A 20,405-nucleotide genomic window follows, 5' to 3' on the forward strand; every position below is an offset into this window, starting at 1 on the left:
TGGGCTAGTCTTGTAAAGGAGAAAACTCCCATCAGTCAGCCCAGTTAGAGATTCTGGAGGGTCTCGACCAACTCTTTCCCTCTTCAGGGGGAAGCAGCTTGCTGTTGTTTTTGCCAGCTGAGTGGGAGGTGGTGGTGTGCTACGGCATCAGTAGCACAGTGTCAGTCCAAACCATTGTCTCTCTTCTCTGCCAGGCAGCTAGACTGTGTGCACCTGTCAGAGATCAAGACTGATGCTAATGCTTTGGGCAGTCCTGGAGAAGTTGGGTCTGTGGACACACAGATCAACTCTTTCCCTCCCTAGAGGGTGCTGACCTCTGGGGTTTCTCATCTACTCATTCTCTGCTAGGCAGGGGGCAGGTCTGTGGCATCTGCCAGCCCAAGCCCCCATGTCTGTTTTTCCCCAGGCAGCTAAACTGTTCCAGATGTGTCAGAGCTCCAGGACTGGCAAGCAGAGCTAGTCAGGACTTTGCTGTTGGTCCAGTGGTTAGGACTGGAGGCTTTCACTGCTGTGGGCCTGATTCAGCCTCTGATGGGGGAACTAAGATCCTGCAAGCCTCATGGCCAAAAAAAAAAAAAAAAGCAGCAGCTAGTCCTCTGAGGAGGTCGCTTGTAAGAGCTGAGGTGTTGAATGTGTAAGCCAAGCCCTTCCTTCCCTGCAGTAAACAGGGGGTGAGGGGGTCTCTTCCTGATCTCTCGGTGCTGTGCCGGGTGCAGGGACTTCAGCGAGAGGGAGCCCTGAATCTCCCTGCTAACTTCTGTTGCATCTAGTTTTGGGTTCTCCCAGGTGCGGGAGCTTTTCGGTTAGTTCCTGAATTATACATAAAGCAACTTTGTCTGTGAACTGCTGATGAATTGGTGTGTTTGTTGGGGAGGAAGTTCTAGGGCTTCCTATGCCACCATTTTGCTGACTTCACTCTCAATTCAGCTCAAAGAACCTCGTTTAATGTTTATATAAACCAAGATGAAACTCAAAAAGTTCACTGTTCTTTCCAAAATTCAATTATTTTCTTGAATAAAGACTCTTCAGATTGCTGCATGCTTTTTGGCTAATGTCCAGAAAAAGAGTATGACTGTTTCTGCTAGTCCTGATGCTTTCATGGAGGAGTAGATGTTTTCAGAGGTTTTTATCCCACCATTCCAGAAGTGCTTCTTCCCTTTGTTATTGAAAAAGCTCTGGAAGATCTGTATCAGATATGACTTTCTGTTAGAAAAAATATATAGTAGGAGCTATATATTAAATTTATTGCAAGCATTGGTTATTGCGATTGTGGGAACTGTTTAGCCAAGTCCACAATTCACAGGGCAGAGTCTCAGGCAGGATGGGCTAGAGTTCTTCGGCATGAGCAGAAGCTGCTGTCCACAGATACAGTTTATTCTTCTGGGAAACTTAAGTTCTGCCCTTAAGGCCTTTCAACTTAACTGAATCAGGTCCACCCAGGTTGTCTATAATAATCTTTCTTGAAGTAAATTGATTATAGACTTAAATCCCATCTACAAATTACCTTCACAGCAACACCTGGATTAGTGTTTGATTGTTTTTATCTGATCTCTGGGGAAGCCATGGGAGTGAGTCTCAGAAGGCCACAGGTTTCAAGAGCTATTAATATAAACAAGGCAAGCCAACCATGACTGCCCAAATCAGATGAAGTATAAAGGTATAGGAAGCAGTTTGAATCCACATGCACTGAATGGAAGGAAATTGAACAGGACTTCTAAAGGTCTGGGAAACTTGAAAGTAGCGGTGATGGGATGCAGTGCAGAGACCGCAAAGACCACCTGGCTCTGTGACTCAGTACCTCAGAGCTTCCCAACCTGTCTGAGCCTCAGTGTTCTCAGCTGTGAAAGGAGAATAGTAATAATAGCAAAACTCTGGGTATGAGCTTTAAATGAGAGAAAGTGAAGGAAAATGCTTTATGAACTGTAAAGCATAATGTAAATACCTGAGTTATAGAAAGACTTCATCAGAATTACTAAGTTTCAGCACACTGATGATGTAAACACCATTTTACATAACATTATTTAGAACAGTCAAGAAGACTGGACAAAACTGATAGCATCTACACAGTGATGGCATAGATATCCTCCACCCACATGGAAACAGTGGATGTGAGGCCCGTCAGTGAATCCCAGATGCCCCTGAGGTTGGTCTCTAGAGCTGTGATCAGTTTCGACAATTCACTTGTGTATTTTTAGCATTGTTTGCTGCTTCTTGTTTTTGGTCAAAAGAGGCAGTGCTTAGTTTATGGCATTTTGTTTAGTTAAAAACTAAGTAAAGTCCATGTAGGAAAATATTAAAGAAAAAAATTATTTCAGTGTTAAACACTCAATGTTTGATTTGGGGGACTTTGTGTTTGACAGTGTGAGGATATTTTGGTTTCCGTGCCCAGCACTGCATCTGCATTCACTGCAGAAACATGTTCTATTCACTCTGATTATTCATTTATTTCAGAGACTTAGAAAGACCTGCTCATTTTCAGGAAATCAACTCCACAATCAAGGGTGGGGAGAGGAGGGTATGGTGGGAGAAGAATGAGTTGTTGTTCAGTCACTAAATCATGTCTGACTTTGCGACCCTGTAGACTGCAGCATGCCAGGTACCTCTGTTCTCCACTATCTCCCAGAGTTTGCTCAAATTCCTGTCCATTGGGTTGGTCATGCTATCTAACCATCTGATCCTCTGCTGTCCACTTCTCCTTTTGCCTTCAATCTTTCCCAGCATCAGGGTCTTTTCCAATGAGTCAGCTCGTGACATCAGGTGGCCATAGTATTGGAGCTTCAGCAACAGTCCTGCCAATGAATATTCAGGGTTGATTTCCTTTAGGATTGACTGGTTTTATCTCCTTGTGGACCAAGGAACTCTCAAGAGTCTTCTACAGCACCAAATTTTGAAGGCATCAATTCTTCAGCATTCAGCCTTCTTTATAGTCCATCTCTCACATCTGTATATGAGCACTGGAAAAACCATAGCTTTGACTAGGCAGATCTTTGTCAGCAAAGTAATGTCTCTGCTTTTTAAAACGTTGTCTAGGTTTGTCATAGCTTTTCTTCCAAGGAGAAAGCGTCTTTTAATTTCATGGCTGTAGTCACCATCTGCAGTGATTTTGGAGCCCAGGGAAATAAAGTCTCTCACTTTTGCATTGTTTCTGCATCTATTTGCCATGAAGTGGTGGAACCAGATGCCATGATCTTAGTTTTTTGAATGTTGAGTTTCAAGCCAGCTCTTTCACTCTCCTCTTTCACCCTCATCAAGAAGCTCTTTAGTTCCTCTTCTTTTTCTGCCATCAGAGTGATATCATCTGCATATCTAGAGGTTGTTGATATTTCTCTCAGCACTCTTGAATCCAGCTTGTGATTTATCCTGCCCTGCATTTCACAAGGCGTGCTCTGCGTATAAGTGAAATGTGTTGTGTCTGACTCTTTGCGACCCCATGGAATGGAGCCTGCCAGGACCCTCTGTCCGTGGGATTTCCCAGGCAAGAATGCTGGAGTGGGTTTTCATTTCCTTCTCCAGGGAATCTTCCTAGCCCAGTTATTGAATCTGCATATCCTGCATTGGCAGGTGGGTTCTTTACTGTTGAGCTACCAGGGAAGCCCATGGGTTCATTTATCAGAATTTAAATGGAAAACTCCCTTATTTTGTCTGGTCAAATCCTGTTTTGGGATTGTATAAGTACAACCAAAGCAAGAAGAAGCTCCTTTCTGGAATTTTGGGGGAGACTATCTGAGGTCATTTAAGGCACTTACCCCCAAGCCACCAAGAAGCTTAAGGGGAAAAAACAATTAGGTAAACAGAGTCCAACCAAATTCTTATAATTGAGTACTATCAGCTTTAGTAAAATAAAGTAAAAATAGCACATATTTGTTGCCACAGAACGTTTATCTAATACTGTGTGAGACCAAAAAATACTTTTAAGTATATATACAGATATTAAAGTTGTTTTTTATGAAAATATCACATATATTGAAGAACTTAGGCCTCTTTTTTCACAAGACTTTAACAAACTGATTGAATGACTTAAAGTTATGACCCTTTTATAAATGGGTTTCTCAGCTCCACCGGTAACTGTGATGTTAATTTAAATAACCACAGCAATTTACTAAAAAACAAAGTCAGAAGGCAGTGTCAGTCAGTCAGTTCGGTTGCTGAGTCATGTCCATTCTTTGCGACCCCATGTACTGCAGCATGCCAGGCCTCCCTGTCCATCACCAACTCCTGGAGTTTACCCAGACTTATGTCCATTGTTTGGTGATGCCATCTAACCATCTCATCCTCTGTCATCCCCTTCTTCTCCCGCCTTCAGTCTTTCCCAGAATCAGGGTCTTTTCAAATGAGTCAGCTCTTCACATCAGGTGGCCAAAGTATTGCAGTTTCAGCTTCAACATCAGTCCTTCAAATGAACATTCAGGACTGATCTCCTTTAGGATGGATTGGTTGGATCTCCTTGCAGTCCAAGGGACTCTCAAGAGTCTTCTCCAACACCACAGTTCAAAAGCATCAATTCTTCGGTGCTAAGCTTTCTTTATAGTCCACTCCCATATCCATAAATGACTACTGGAAAAACCATAGCCTTGACTAGACAGACCTTTTTTGGCAAAGTAATGTCTCTGCTTTTTAATATGCTGTCTAGGTTGGTCATAACTTTGCTTCCAAGGAGCAAGTGCCTTTTAATTTCATGGCTGCAGTCACCATCTGCAGTGATTTTGGAGCCCCCCAAAATAAAGTCTGACACTGTTTCCCCATCTATTTCCCATGAAGTGATGGGACTAGATGCCATGATCTTCGTTTTCTGAATGTTGAGTTTTAAGCCAACTTTTTCACTGTCCTCTTTCACTTTCATCAAGAGGCTCTATAGTTCTTCTTCACTTTCTGCCATAAGGGTGGTGTCATCTGCATATCTGAGGTTATTGATATTTCTCCTGGCAATCTTGATTCCAGCTTGTGCTTCCTCCAGCCCAGTGTTTCTCATGATGTACTCTGCATTTAAGTTCAGTAAGCAGGGTGACAATATACAGCCTTGATGTACTCCTTTTCCTTTTTGGAACCAGTCTGTTGTTCCATGTCCAGTTCTAACTGTTGCTTTCTGAGCTGTGTACAGGTTTCTCAAGAGGCAAGTCAGGTGGTCTGGTATTCCCATCTCCTTCAGAATTTTCCACAGTTGATTGTGATCCACACAGTCAAAGGCTTTGGCATAGTCAAGAAAGCAGAAATAGATGTTTTTCTGGAACTCTCTTGCTTTTTTGATGATACAGCAGATGTTGGCCATTTGATCTCTGGTTCCTCTGCCTTTTCTAAAACCAGCTTGAACATCTGGAAATTCACAGCTCACGTATTGCTGAAGCCTGGCTTGGAGAATTTTAAGCATTACTTTACTAGTGTGTGAGATGAGTGCAATTGTGCATTACTTTGAGCAGTCTTTGGCATTGCCTTTCTTTGGGATTGGAATGAAAACTGACCTTTTCCAGTCCTGTGGCCACTGCTGAGTTTTCCAAATGTGCTGGCATATTGAGTGCAGCACTTGCACAGCATCATCTTTCAGGATTTGAAATAGCTCAACTGGAATTCCATCACCTCCACTAGTTTTGTTCATAGTGATGCTTCCTAAGGCCCACTTGACTTCAAATTCCAGGATGTCTGGCTCTAGGTGAATGATCACACCATCGTGATTATCTGGGTCATGGCGATCTTTTTTGTATAGTTCTTCTGTGTATTCTTGCCACCTCTTCTTAATATTTTCTGCTTCTGTTATGTCCATACCATTTCTGTCCTTTATTGAGCCCATCTTTTCATGAAATGTACCCTTGGTATCTCTAATTTTCTTGAAGAGATCTCTAGTCTTTCCCATTCTATTGTTTTCCTCTATTTCTTTGCAATGATGACTGAGGCTGCTGCTGCTGCTGCTACTAAATCACTTCAGTTCAGTTCAGTCACTCAGTCATGTCCGACTCTTTACGACCCCATGAATCGCAGCACACCAGGCCACCCTGTCCATCACCAACTCCCAGAATTCACTCAGACTCACATCCATCGAGTCAATGATGCCATCCAGCCATCTCATCCTCTGTCGTCCCCTTCTCCTCCTGCCCCCAATCCCTCCCAGCATCAGAGTCTTTTCCAATGAGTCAACTCTTCACACGAGGTGGCCAAAGTACTGGAGTTTCAGCTTTAGCATCATTCCTTCCAAAGAAATCCCAGGGCTGATCTCCTTCAGAATGGACTGGTTGGATCTCCTTGCAGTCCAAGGGACTCTCAAGAGTCTTCTCCAACACCACAGTTCAAAAGCATCAATTCTTCGGTGCTCAGCCTTCTTTACAGTCCAACTCTCACATCCATACATGACTACTGGAAAAACCATAGCCTTGACTAGACAGACCTTTGTTGGCAAAGTAATGTCTCTGCTTTTCAATATGCTATCTAGGTTGGTCATAACTTTCCTTCCAAGGAGTAAGCGCCTTTTAATTTCATGGCTGCAGTCACCATCTGCAGTGATTTTGGAGCCCAAAAAAATAAAGTCTGACACTGTTTCCACTGTTTCCCCATCTATTTCCCATGAAGTGATGGGACCAGATGCTATGATCTTCGTTTTCTGAATGTTGAGTTTTAAGTCAACTTTTCTTTCTCCTCTTTCACCTTCATCAAGAGGCTTTTTAGTTCCTCTTCACTTTCTGCCATAAGGGTGGTGTCATCTGCATATCTGAGGTTATTGCTATTTCTCCTGGCAATCTTGATTCCAGCTTGTGCTTCCTACAGCCCAGCGTTTCTCATGATGTACTCTGCATATAAGTTAAATAAGCAGGGTGACTTCAGTCATGTCCAACTCTGTGCGACCCCATAGACGGCAGCCCACCAGGCTTCCCCGTCCCTGGGATTCTCCAGGCAAGAATACTGGAGTGGGTTGCCATTTCCTTCTCCAATGGGTGAAAGTGAAAAGTGAAAGTGAAGTCGTGTCCGACTCATAGCAACCCCATGGACTGCAGCCTACCAGGCTCCTCCGTCCATGGGATTTTCCAGGCAGGAGTACTGGAGTGGCTTGCCATTGCCTTCTCCAGATCACTGAGGAAGGCGTTCTTATCTCTCCTTGCTTTTCTCTGCATTCAAATGGGTATATCTTTCCTTTTCTCCTTTGCTTTTCACTTCTCTTCCTTTCACAGCTATTTGTAAGGCCTTCTTAGACAGCCATTTTGCCTTTTTTGCATTTCTTTTTCTTGGGGATGGTCTTGATCCCTGTCTCCTGTACAATGTCACGAACCTCCGTCCATAGTCCATCAGGCACTCTATCAGATCTAGTCCCTTAAATCTATTTCTCATTTCCACTGTATAATCGTAAGGGATTTGATTTAGGTCATAACTGAATGGTCTGCATTTCAGACTCTCTTGTTGACCATGATGGCTACTCCATTTCTTCTAAGGGATTCCTGCCCACAAGTAGTAGATATAATGGTCATCTGAGTTAAATTCACCCATTCCAGTCCATTTTAGTTCCCTGATTCCTAGAATGTTGACGTTAACTCTTGCCATCTCCTGTTTGGCCACTTCCAATTTGCCTTGATTCACGGACCTAACATTCCAGGTTCCTCTGCAATATTGCTCTTCACAGCATCGGACCTTGCTTCTATCACCAGTCACATCTACAACTGGGTATTGTTTTTGCTTTAGCTCCATCCCTTCATTCTTTCTGGAGTTATTTCTCCACTGATCTCCAGTAGCATATTGGGTGCTTACCAACCTGTAGAGTTCCTCTTTTGGTATCCTATCATTTTGCCTTTTCATACTGTTCATGGGGTTCTCAAGGCAAGAATACTGAAGTTGTTTGCTATTCCCTTCTCCAGTGGACCACATTCTGTCAGACTTCTCCACCATGTCCCATCCGTCTTGGGTAGCCCCACACGGCATGGCTTAGTTTCATTGAGTTACTGTGGGCAGGACTCCCTTAGAAGAAATGGAGTAGCCATCATGGTCAACAAAAGAGTCTGAAATGCAGTACTGGATGCAATCTCAAAAATGACAGAATGATCTCCATTCGTTTCCAAGGCAAACCATTTAATATCACGGTATCCAAGCCTATGCCCCAACCAGTAACGCTGAAGAAGCTGAAGTTGAACGGTTCTATGAAGACTTACAAGACCTTTTAGAACTAACACCCCAAAAAGATGTCCTTTTCATTATAGGGGGCTGGAATGCAAAAGTAGGAAGTCAAGAAACACCTGGAATAACAGGCAAATTTGGCCTTGGAGTATGAAATGAAGCAGGGCAAATACTAATAGAGTTTTCCCAAGAGAATGCACTGGTCAAACACCCTCTTCCAACAACATAAGAGAAGACTCTACACATGGACATCACCAGATGGTCAAGACCGATTTCAGATTGATTATATTCTTTGCAGCCAAAGATGGAGAAGCTCTATACAGTCAGCGAAAACAAGACCGGGATCTGACTATGGCTCAGATCATGAACTTCTTATTGCCAAATTCAGACTTAATGTGAAGAAAGTAGGGAAAACCACTAGACCATTCAGGTATGACCTAAATCAAATCCCTTATGATTATACAGTGGAAGTGAGAAATAGAGTTAAGGGAATAGATTGAATAGACAGAGTTCCTGATGAACTATGGAATGAGGTTCATGACATTGTACAGGAGACAGGGATCAAAACCATCCCCATGGAAAAGAAATGCAAAAAAAGCAAAATGGCTGTCTGAGGAGGCCTTATAAATAGCTGTGAGAAGAAGGGAAGCGAAAAGCATAGGAGAAAAGGAAAGATATAAGCATCTGAATGCAGAGTTCCAAAGAATAGCAAGAAGACATAAGAAAGCCTTCCTCAGCGATCAATGCAAAGAAATAGAGGAAAACAACAGGATGGGAAAGACTAGAGATCTCTTCAAGAAAATTAGAGATACCAAGGGAACATTTCATGCAAAGATGGGCTCGATAAAGGACAGAAATGGTATGGACCTAACAGAAGCAGAAGATATTAAGAAGAGGTGGCAAGAACACACAGAAAAACTGTACAAAAAAGATCTTCACAACCCAGATAATCACAATGGTGTGATCACTCACCTAGAGCCAGACATTCTGGAATGTGAAGTCAAGTGGGCCTTAGAAAGCATCATTACAAACAAAGCTAGTGGAGGTGATGGAATTCCAATTGAGCTATTTCAATCCTGAAAGATGATGCTGTGAAAGTGCTGCACTCAATATGCCAGCACATTTGGAAAACTCAGCAGTGGCCACAGGACTGGAAAAGGTCAGTTTTCATTCCAATCCCAAAGAAAGGCAATGCCAAAGAATGCTCAAACTACCACACAATTGCACTCATCTCACACGCTAGTAAAGTAATGCTCAAAATTCTCCAAGCCAGGCTTCAGCAATTCCTGAACCGTGAACTTCCAGATGTTCAAGCTGGTTTTAGAAAAGGCAGAGGAACCAGAGATCAAATGGCCAACATCCACTGGATCATCGAAAAAGCAAGAGAGTTCCAGAAAAACATCTATTTCTGCTTTCTTGACTATGCCAAAGCCTTTGACTGGATCACAATAAACTGGAAAATTCTGAAAGAGATGGGAATACCAGACCACCTGACCTGCCTCTTGAGAAACCTGTACGTAGGTCAGGAAGCAATAGTTAGAACTGGACATGGAACAACAGACTGGTTCCAAATAGGAAAAGGAGTACGTCAAAGCTGTATATTGTCACCCTGCTTATTTAACTTAAATGTAGAATACATCATGAGAAACACTGGGCTGGATGAAGCACAAGCTGGAATCAAGATTTCCAGGAGAAATATCAATAACCTCAGATATGCAGATGACACCACCTTTATGGCAGAAGGTGAAGAACTGAAGATCCTCTTGATGAAAGTGAAAGAGGACAGTGAAAAAGTTGGCTTAAAACTCAACATTCAGAAAACGAAGATCATGGCATCTGGTCCCATCACTTCATGGGAAATAGATGGGGAAACAGTGTCAGACTTTATTTTTGGGGGCTCCAAAATCACAGCAGGTGGTGACTGCAGCCATGAAATTAAAAGACTCTTGCTCCTTGGAAGGCAAGTTATGACCAACCTAGACAGCATGTTAAAAAGCAGAGACATTACTTTGCCAACAAAGGTCCGTCTAGTCAAGACTATGGTTTTTCCAGTGATCATGTATGGATGTGAGAGTTGGACTGTGAAGAAAGTTGAGTGTCGAAGAATTGATGCTTTTGGACTGTGGTGTTGGAGAAAACTCCTGAGAGTCCCTTGGACTACAAGGAGATTAAACCTGTCCATCCTAAAGGAGATCAGTCCTGGGTGTTCATTGGAAGGACTGATGTTGAAGCTGAAACTCCAGTATTTTGGCCACCTCATGCAAGAGTTGACTCATTGGAAAAGACCCTGATGCTGGAGGGATTGGGGGCAGGAGGAGAAGGGGATGACAGAGGATGGGATGGCTGGATGGCATCATCGACTCGATGGACATGAGTTTGGGTAAACTCCAGGAGTTGGTGATGGACAAGGAGGCCTGGAGTGCTGCGATTAATGGGGTTGCAGAATTGGACCCGACTGAGCGATTGAACTGAACTGAATGGTCTAGTGGTTTTCCCTACTTTCTTCAATTTGTGTGCCTTCAGTAAAAACCAAGGGCAGTGATCACAACAGCTTTTAGTAAAAGAATGAAAGAAATCTCATTGTCTCCAGATAGGGAGGTGAAAGCTCTCTGTAGATAAAACAGCAATTCTGAAGTCCATTGCAGAAACTACTTTGTGATACTGAAATGAGGCTGTCTTTCAGGGGTCGGTGAACTTTCTCTGAAAAGGGCTACGTAGTAAAATTTTAGGCCTAGTAGGTCATCAGTCTTAGTCACAACTCTACAAACTGCCACCATGATTTGTGAATGGAAATATGGAAAATATGTGAATGAATGGGCATGGCTGTGTTTCAATATAATTTTATTTATCAAAGTCATGTGGTGGCCTGGATTTGACCCTTAGGCTGTGGTTGGTGGAGTGCTGCTCTGATCAGTAAGAAGCTGCCTTGTTCATATATTACAGGAACGGAAAAAGGGGGAAGAGGAGAGGTAGGAAGGAGTGGGGAGGGAAGCATGTTACAAAAAATATTTAAAATTCGTGCTCAGTTTAGTGGGAGGGGTTGATCGCTTAAGACAGTGTTTTCCAAATGGGGGCCATTCATCAGAAGCACCTGGGAAGCATTTAAGTTCTAGATCCAGAGACTGCCATTCAGTAGGCCTACGGATATTTTTATATTTTCTAGTGAGATCCTTTGATTTAAAAAGTCTATTGACAATATAAAATGCTGTAGGACTAGGAGAAAATGATAGGAAAATGGAATAATATAGGTTGACTCTCATAAAATGAAATATGTGGATCATTTGCTCTAAAATTCTGGAGGGTGCATACCCAGCAGGCCTTTCCAGAAGCAGCAGAACGGATGGGTCAAGACGTTTGACGGAGGAGTGGCTGTGAGGTTGAGCCCCAGGGGTACCAGGTCCCTCACTCATGTTTTCCGCTTTCAGCCGAGTTGCCAGAGCCAGGCCCCAGCCCTGGCTTTGCCATGAACTGTTCCATGACCTTGGACAAGCCCCTTTGTTTCTCCGGGCCAAGGTTTGCTCTTCTGGGACCCCTCCCCCAGCAGCACGGGTAGGATTCCATAAAACACAGACATCTCACAGTGGCTTTGGAGAAATTCTAACCTTTGCCCCTCTCTTATGAAATTAAACTAAATACAAGTGTTTAAGAGTGGGAAAATCACTGACTATGGCATGTTAACAGCCCTTTGGCAGGATTTTTCATAGAATCACAAAAACAGGACTGAACTCCTGAAGGACATTTGGTTTAGATGATGGGGTTTCCGTTTATGAAGGAACTTTCAATAATCACTCAGGAGAACTTGTCAACTCGATTTTTCCAGACACTCTGCCGGTCTTCTGGGCCACTTCACTGTGCCAGGCTGTTACAGGGCCATGACAGTTATGTGTGAGGAGGGGAGTTGGGTAACGCTTGTGTGTGGGACTCCAAAAGGAGCAGCAGGTTTCTGCCCTTCAGAGGGTAACTTTTTTGTTTTTAACATAGCAGTCACATGACTGGAGCTGAATAAAGTGCTGTTTGAGATAGGGAGAGAGGAAGAGACGGGGCGTGATTCTGAGAGCTGGAAGAAGGCTGTACACACGCACAACACGCACTATAACCATTGTTTTTGCGCTGATTACAGAATTTCTGGAGAGGCCGTGTGCAGTGGTCCTGGGGCCTCAAGTCCACAGATGCTAAGAACTCTGGACTTAACCCTGTCAGCCTTGCCTTCTTCCCACTCCCCTACTTCATTTTATACATTTATATATTATATGCATTACCACTTCATTATTATTACATACAGTTCCTAATCTCTTGCATTTAACCTTAACCACTATTTCCAAAAGTGCTGCATGAAGGATTAATGCTTCAGACCAACTCTGGTCTTTCTATGAATTAGCAATAACCAATTTTCTGGGACTAATGTGAATTCTGCCCATGAAATTAAATAACCAAAATGAAAATTAATGTCTCTGTTCCACAAAGAAAATGGAATTTAAGCTCCCTGCTGACCACAGTCAGCTCTGCTGTAATGTAGCATATATGTTCCTAAAAATCCCTGCTCTGTGCAAAATCACACAGTAAAAACCACAGAGCTCATGGGAATAATGAGATTGGGGGCACAACACCCAAAAGTGTCATTACTGATACGCTGGTGAAAAAGGAGCCTATCAATACAAACAGGAGCACAGTTTTACATACTAAATGGTCAGGAAATACATAAATACTACAATAAATGTGGCACATTATCTTGAAAAATACATGGAGGATGCCTGTGGTCATGGGTAGTGGGCCTCAGAAGGGCTGCAGCTGCTGGGTTGTTGAAAGTAAGGGAAGGAGTGATGTGAGGTCAGCAGGCCCTGGCCCGTGTGCCCCCAGCATGTTGAGCTCACCCTCATCGTGTGAGGGTGTACCTGGCGTGTTCCTACCGGTGCAGTTAATTGGGGTCCAGTCTTCTGTTTTCAGCTGATGTTCCATGAGAACCAGCGTGCACACAGCAGATGTGAAAAGTACATGATGCTCAAATGATCCCCTGACATCTCTCCCATTAGAACCATCACACATTTTCAAAACAAGTGCTACTCTAGCTTAACTGTGTTTGCTCACCTGGCACAATGACAAGGGAATGCTTTAAAAAGCCTTCTAGCTTTTTAGAAACCACCAACGGCATTCCAGTAAAGTCTCAAAAAATGCTGAGTGACCCACAGAACTATGGTTGGTAGATTTAAAAAATAAAACTGTGTAACTTTAAAGGGTATTCATTGAAGAGGTTCCTTTCTCTGCCCATCTTTCAAGTCAATTTTGTCATGTGTGTCATGGCACGTTTCTGTTATTTACTAGTGAAATAGTTCACAGGTTGAAGGCAAAGCTTCTGTTTGTGAAAAGATTCAATTTTAGTCTTACTTCTTCAGGATCAGCTAAAGACACTCTTAGTACTGAGTATTTAAATTTTGTTTGCAATAAAGAGACACACAATTGAGAGAGAAGCACGAAGACTGCACCTTGTGAGTCATCAAAGTGCTTTATTTTGTAAAGCCCGGCTCGTAACTGGAGTGTACTGTTAGCACTAGAAGATACAAGGCAAACTTCCTCACTCTGTCTGAAGATTTGAAAACAGGATGGATGACACAGACTGTTACAGACAAAAATAAAGCATTTTGTAAACTTCTAAAAGCATACACAGATGGGCCACAAAGGAAACAGTTACTCAAATAATGTGTGGGTACCTTCTCTTTACTTCAGGGTCTCACATTTGTAATCCTGGGTTAAAGAAACTGCAGCCTAACTTCAGAGCACTGAAAGGGACTCGATGCCAGAATGAATGGCGGGGTGGGGGTGGGGGCATATTAAATCACCATTTCAATTAATTTAGACACATGAAATACAGATTTGGACAGCCAGATCACAATGCTGTCAACGTCGTCTGCTGAGGATAACAATTCTGAGTGAAGTCAGTAGATGGGGTAGAATGGCCTTGCCCCCCCGATTCCAGCTGCTGTCACCTCGTATTTTCTGAAGTAAACCTATATATTTTGGGCACAGTTGCAGACTTGATAAGCCCTGAAGTAAAGTTACTGGAAGAGGCAGTATGGTGGGACTATTTGTTGAGTTGCAAGTAATTATTAAAGGGTGGATTTTTTTCTTCTTTCCTGAACCTGCCTACAAAAATCATCTCACATTTTAAACAAAGAATTTCAAAGGCACAGCTTTAGCACAGTGTATAAGTTGATAACGTATTCCTAAGCAAGTCTAATATTTTAGCTTGACGCCTTTCAGAAAATGCCAGGAAGTTGGTAAATACATGATCAATGTTGGAAATTTATAACTTGATTAGACACAGCACAGTTTAGGGCAATGAACTTACATAACCAGATCTGGGTTAAACATTTCTTTAAAAATAAAAAAATCATTAGACTGATAATGTACATCTGGAGGAAAACAACCCTTTTCCTTTAACTGTAAAAGACTGTCTACCTGGTACTTTGAATAAAACATTCACTCCAAAACGTGACTGCAGGATACATTTCAAAATATGACAAACATTATTTCACCTACACTGTAAAATGACTTTACATGTAAACTTCAAAAATCACGTGCTGTACATTAAATTTTTAGATTCAAAAATATCCCTGTTTTCCTAATAATGTAAACAGTAATATTGAGGATTTCAGTTAAAGGGCAAATTTATAACAAAATACCACTGTTCAACAGAAGAATTGAGAGTTCTAAATGCTTTGCTCACCTTCCCACCATGGGAGATGTAGATACCATTGCCCAAAACTATGCACTTTTCAGATAAGCTTTTATTTTTATTTTGTAGCATTAATTCCTGTATTGCAACGAAAGAGTGTTATCAGTGAAGAAGCTCCAGGCAAGAAAAGAGAAGTAAGCAGTTTTCCTGGACATATTTACTGAGGTGAAAATGTACAGAGAGAGTCACTAGGGGCATCAGCTTCCTGCTGGAGGAGGGGCGTCTGTCCCCGGACACGGGGAGTCCCGACACCCAAACCAGGAGGCACGGGAGACGCCAGCCTCCTTCATCCAGCGCCCAGGTACAACTATTAAGGAGTGTCAGCGTGCGTGGTAGAAGTGTAACATCTGCAGTAAGTTTTTTTTTTCCTCTTAATCACCATCATTATTATTATCATCATTATTATTATCTTCATTATTATTACGAATACTGTCTCACATCTTTCAACTCCAGAAAATAAACTGATCCACAGTTTATTGTGTGGTGCCAACCTGGTTGGTCTGACATGCATTGCCTTCTCCCCCTCCCCCCTCTAGGGTTTGCTCAGTCACTCACTCACTCATTCATTCATTCATTTGTCCACAGCTGGAATCAGAGGTTTGTTACCCCAAACACACACTGACCAAAGCTGGTCGGTGTCCATTAATCAATCAGTTTTTAAGATGCACATACGCAGAGACACACACACGTCAGAAATAGCTAGAATGATGCTGGGAAATATCAGGTAGCTATTAAAGCAAGTAGCCCCCAAGTCAGTCATCTTGGCCTGAAGATGTAAACGAGGAGGTGTGCTTCACTGAGTTTGGTGTTCACTTTTCCTGCGCTGAAGCCACCTCTATCCTTCCCATGCTCACGTCCATCCACAGTTGTGCAGGACGTTACGTCAAGATGTGGCCAATAAAGTCCAAAAAGCGCTTGGAATACTGTTCTGGGTTCACGGTGGAGATCTCCGCGCCAGCCTGGGCAGTGTGGGAGAAGAGGAACAGTGATACTGTTAGAACTACTTGATCAGCACCTACAGCAGCTTCCACTGCAGCTGAATATGAAGCCAGTCATTTTCAAACCTGTGCAGCCTCTACTCGTAACTCAGAATATCTTGGATATGGGTCTGAATAACCAAGACTCTTAAGAATCTGGGTGTGAAAATGAGGCAGTCTCAGGAAAAACAGAGGCTGGTGTCATATACATTGTGACTGCTGCCACCAAAAAAAAAAAAAAAAAAAATCCAACCACGTTTGAGATGTTCCTGTCAAATGTGGCGTCTGTGTGGCCTCCATTCAGAAGCCACGGGGACAACACTTGTGTTTCTCAGGAGAGCAGATGGGAGACACCTTGAGAATGACACAAACAGCAACGTCTGGCCAAAGGGAAACTCTGATGACAAGGACACAAGGGCCGTGTTCATTTTTCAGGACCAAAAAAGCTGCTGGGTGCTCAGCAGTAAGGAGCGGCAGTGGCCGGGGTGGCATTGGCTGTGATGTATTTGCCCTGAGGGGCCAGGGCTGGTCCTCGCAGCGCAGGCACAGGGCTGCCACTGTCCCCCTTCAGAGGCCTGCCTAGCGCTGGGAAGCCACCCCTCGAAGAGGCTCAGCGGGGTTTCCTGTGACGAGCACAGTGCAGACCAGAACCCTCAGTGGTTACTGGCTAGCTTTCAGAGCTGCAAAGGGCAGGACCAGCGTTTTTACCAAGTCACCAGGTGCTATTTTGATACCAGCAGCTTACAGAGGAAGCTGTAATTTCCATGCCTGGCCTGGGCCGCTGGGATCTCCACAGAGGAGCCCCAGTTTTGAAGGCAGAGAACGGTTCCCAGCAGCAGGTTGACACAACATTCCTTTGCAGAGAGTAATGTCTTGCTCTTGCAAACTGCACCTGATTTTAGGCTGGGTACCATACCATGGAGCTGAGCTGGTGACATGCAGGGGAGGCACACATGGAGCCGTGTTTGCCCTGGCACATTTCCAGTTTCACCTGGTCTAGAATATCATACAGGTTTGAGGAAGGGTGGGAACAAACAGAGCCTCTCCCCACTCACCACAAAGCCTCATCAGCAAGGCATTAGGGCCCTGTCAGCAGCTGGGGGAACTGGGGCACCAGGGCGTTTCCTCCAGGTCACACAACTGGAGAGGTGAGGTAGGGACTTGGGCCCAGTTCCGTCCCTGCAGTACAGCCAGGCTTTTCAACCAGAGATGAGCATCGGAGTTATCGGAGTGTAGCCTCCTGAACTGGACTCAGAATCCGGGGAAGGGCTGGTGCATCTGTCTGGCACAGACTTTTAAATGGTTCTCAGAAGGCTGCAGTGCCCATCCTTGTGTGAGAACTGCTGTGTACCGTCCTCTCTGACAGAGGATTTCCAAAGTGTTCAAGGGTAGGGTGAGGTCCTGGTTTGGGCAGTGCACAAAGCTGGAACATCATAACTAGTTGGCAATGTGACGGAAATATTTCTGTGGCAAATGGGATATGGTGTTGGGCTGGTTCCATCGCTGGAATGACAGCCTGTTTGATTTTAAAATAAAGAAAAAGAGCCTTTAATAGATGTTGATGTTCTGGTGGATCTTGGTTGACTCCACACTGGGGAAGTGTGAACGAGCCAGAGCACAAGTTCATTCGCATGTGGTGGGCTTTGTGGCCTTTTCAGCACACTTGGAAAGCCAAAATGGAGTCCTACAATGCAGGCACAGTGGAGATTCACAACTGGAGAAGTCCAACCGGCAAATGGGCCTCACTGGTTTATTGGGGGTTGGGGCTGGGTCGTGGGGAGCACTCCTCTCTACCCTGCCTAGTGACCTGATCCTGGCAAGTTACTCTGTAAATGCTCATCCTCAGCTCCTTCACCTGATAAGGAGCACACTAGTAATCCTTATCAAGGCTTGTCATGGGATTCCACAAGTTAACGTATGCCAGGAACAATGAGAATTCTGGGTAAGGACAATAAAAGTGAGGGCCTCGTATCACTAAACTTTGATCTTGCACTCAAAAATCTTCTGTAATAGAAAAAAATACAGTCCACTGTGTGGAAAGAGATACTGTGTATCTTAGAAGCATCTTAAGCAGAGACCAAGTGCTTCAGTTCTAAGCACTTCATATTAAAACAGCTGTCGTCATTCAGCGCTTTAGTCTTTGAAGCATTTTTCAAACAAAGAATTTGTGTAATAGTCTCATGATGCGTGTGTCTGTTAATAACCCCAGTGGGTAACAGAAGAGCCATGCAGGGTCTAAGGGACTTGCCAGAGGCCTTGGGAGCTCTGACTCTGCGTTGGAGTGCAGCCCTTGCAGAGACCTCGAGCCATGGAAGGGACTGGGCAGCTCCCAGGAAAGGAGTGGACCTGCGCTGGCCCCTGCATGACAGGAAGCAGGGAGCAGAGAGGGAAACCAAACGGAGATACTTACGCCGTGTTTAACAGTTTTTGCAGCGTGGGCAGCTTTCTTTTTCGCATCATAATGAGTCAGAATGTCAATAATTGCCATAAAGTACACCTCCTTCCGAGGCGAATCTGTAAAGGGATGGGAGACATGATTGTGGGACAGATGGGGACAACGCCTAGGACAGTGTGAGCTGCTGTGGGGGAGGGGTGAGGGGTTCAAGGTCTGAAAACAAAGGCAGCAGGGGCTGTGAGAAAGTCTTGTGCATCCCCAGGAAACAGCTTAACTTTCTGTTCCCAATTCTCTCTCATTTTAAAAAGTAAAAAAGAATATAACCCCAGGATATTACCAGAAGAGGTCCAAGGGTGAGACTGTATGTTTTTTATTAATCTGCATTTTCTTTAGAGATTGTATATTACTTTGGTATAAAGAAAAGTGCTTTTTAAAGAAATACTGTTTAAAACAAGAATTGGGTTGGCCAAAAAGTTCATTCTGGATTTGCATGAGATGCTATGGAAAAATCTGAACTAACTTTTTGGCCAACCCAATAGAAGTAATTATGCTTACACTTTCTACTGTTACCTGTAACTGTTCCTAATGCTCATTGGCTCTAGTATCAGAACTGGATAAAGGCATACATCATCTACAATACCCGTCTTCTACATATTTCCACAAATAAGCTGCTGTTTCAATTATGAACTGTTGTTCAAGTATACTTGACTCTAATTTTCTGTGTTGAAGAAACCATTTTGGTGAGCAAAATAAAAAGCAGAACTCAAACTCAACCTGGCTGTTTTGCCATGACACGTTTTCTGTTTTTTTTTTTTTTTAACAATGCTGAACCACTAATTTTTATTACTAAAAATACCCCCAGAGGCCTGCGTTTATCTCAAATTTTTTCATGTATAAGTAGCTAACATAGCATGTAATATTCCTATAAATATCCAATCACCCAGCTATTGAGAATTAAAATCAATCTCATTTTCGTGGAGAGAGCCACAGATCCCTTAATGGGGGAAGAGCAGAGGACAGATACGCAGCAGCAAATCGGAGATGCTCTTCCCACAGCTGGGCTAGCTTCAGCTTCCTTTCTTGAGAAGGAAGGATACCTGCCCTACACAATGTCCACAGGAGGTCTGGCGTGGACCATGTGTGTGGCTAGCTCAGGACAGACTTGTGATTTGAGATCCACATAAAAGAGAGATGGCTAAGAAAAAAAATATTTAAAAATATTTCTTATATGTGGTACGGACATTTACACAAGCAGATCCATATGGGTGTTGTATACACACAGCACGCTGCTGTGTGGTTTCACCTGTTCCCTCAACATCCCGCAATTCAAGGATTTCATCACATTACATTTCAAAACCAGAGATTACAATTACCTTTAATATACTCTGTCCCGAAATCAATTGATTAGGACTCTTGAGAAGGAGTCTTACAGGACAGCATGCTTTTAAGTGGCTTGATGATTACCAGTCGATTAACAGTGCAAAAAAAAAAAAAAAAAAAAAATCAAACCAATGGTAAAAAAAAAGTAGATGGTATCTCCACTTACTTTCATGGCATTTAATTCCGTAGACATCAATGTTTGGATCAAACTCGCCCGGAGCCAAGGGTGGCGAGCTGTTGAGTGTGTTCCCAGGGCTGTCGGGAGGCGTCCCCACAGGGTGGGCGCCATCGCTCTCCCCCTCCTCCTCCCCGTCCTCCTCACACTCCACCTCCTCCTGCTCGGCTCTCTCCACGTCATGGATTCCCACCAGCAGGCTGTAGTCCATGAGCTTCAACTGGGCAAGAAACTGGAGGGGAGGAAGTGACACGATCGTTAATGCCTTAAATACAGCCCCAGATTTAAAGACAGCAAGCTCACAGAAGCACATGTAGAAGGCTGTGAGCCCTGGGGCGGCAAAGGCGAGAAGAGGACTTCCTGTAGAGCAGCCAGGAGCCTCTCGAATGGGGCAGTCTCCTCCCAGGCAGCTTCTCGGGCGGAGCTGCAGCCTCCCACTTGGGGCTGGCTCAGAGCCAGGACCGCTTCCCTGAACTGCAAGGCTGGAAGCTGAGAGGGATGTGTGCATCACATCGACGAGGACTGCACCAAAGTGCAGAGAGCACGACTGGCAAGGAGGACACAGGGAAGAAAAGATTTCTCCCAATGATTAAGACTGGTTAATGGGGAACCCAGGGACCTCCCACGTCACTGCCAGGGGAGCCTCTCAGATCTGGCTTGTGA

At 43.8% G+C, this 20,405-nt stretch overlaps 1 protein-coding gene across 2 annotated transcripts in view; it reads right to left on the reverse strand.

The window, feature by feature from the left end:
• Nucleotides 1-13,566: 13,566 nt before the first annotated feature.
• Nucleotides 13,567-20,405, reverse strand: part of PIP4K2A (phosphatidylinositol-5-phosphate 4-kinase type 2 alpha) — a 187,601-nt gene continuing 180,762 nt past the window's right edge. For both annotated transcript variants that reach the window (XM_055543790.1, XM_055543791.1), the window contains 3 exons: nt 19,734-19,974; nt 18,203-18,306; nt 13,567-15,774 (listed from right to left, as the gene is read on the reverse strand). In XM_055543790.1, coding sequence (XP_055399765.1) covers nt 15,694-15,774; nt 18,203-18,306; nt 19,734-19,974 — 426 coding nt within the window. In that variant the 3' untranslated portion in view covers nt 13,567-15,693. The remainder of the gene's footprint in view (nt 15,775-18,202; nt 18,307-19,733; nt 19,975-20,405) is intronic.

Source organism: Bubalus kerabau, chromosome 13 (genome assembly GCF_029407905.1).
Source record: "Bubalus kerabau isolate K-KA32 ecotype Philippines breed swamp buffalo chromosome 13, PCC_UOA_SB_1v2, whole genome shotgun sequence".
In the NCBI taxonomy this organism is placed as follows: domain Eukaryota; kingdom Metazoa; phylum Chordata; class Mammalia; order Artiodactyla; family Bovidae; genus Bubalus; species Bubalus kerabau.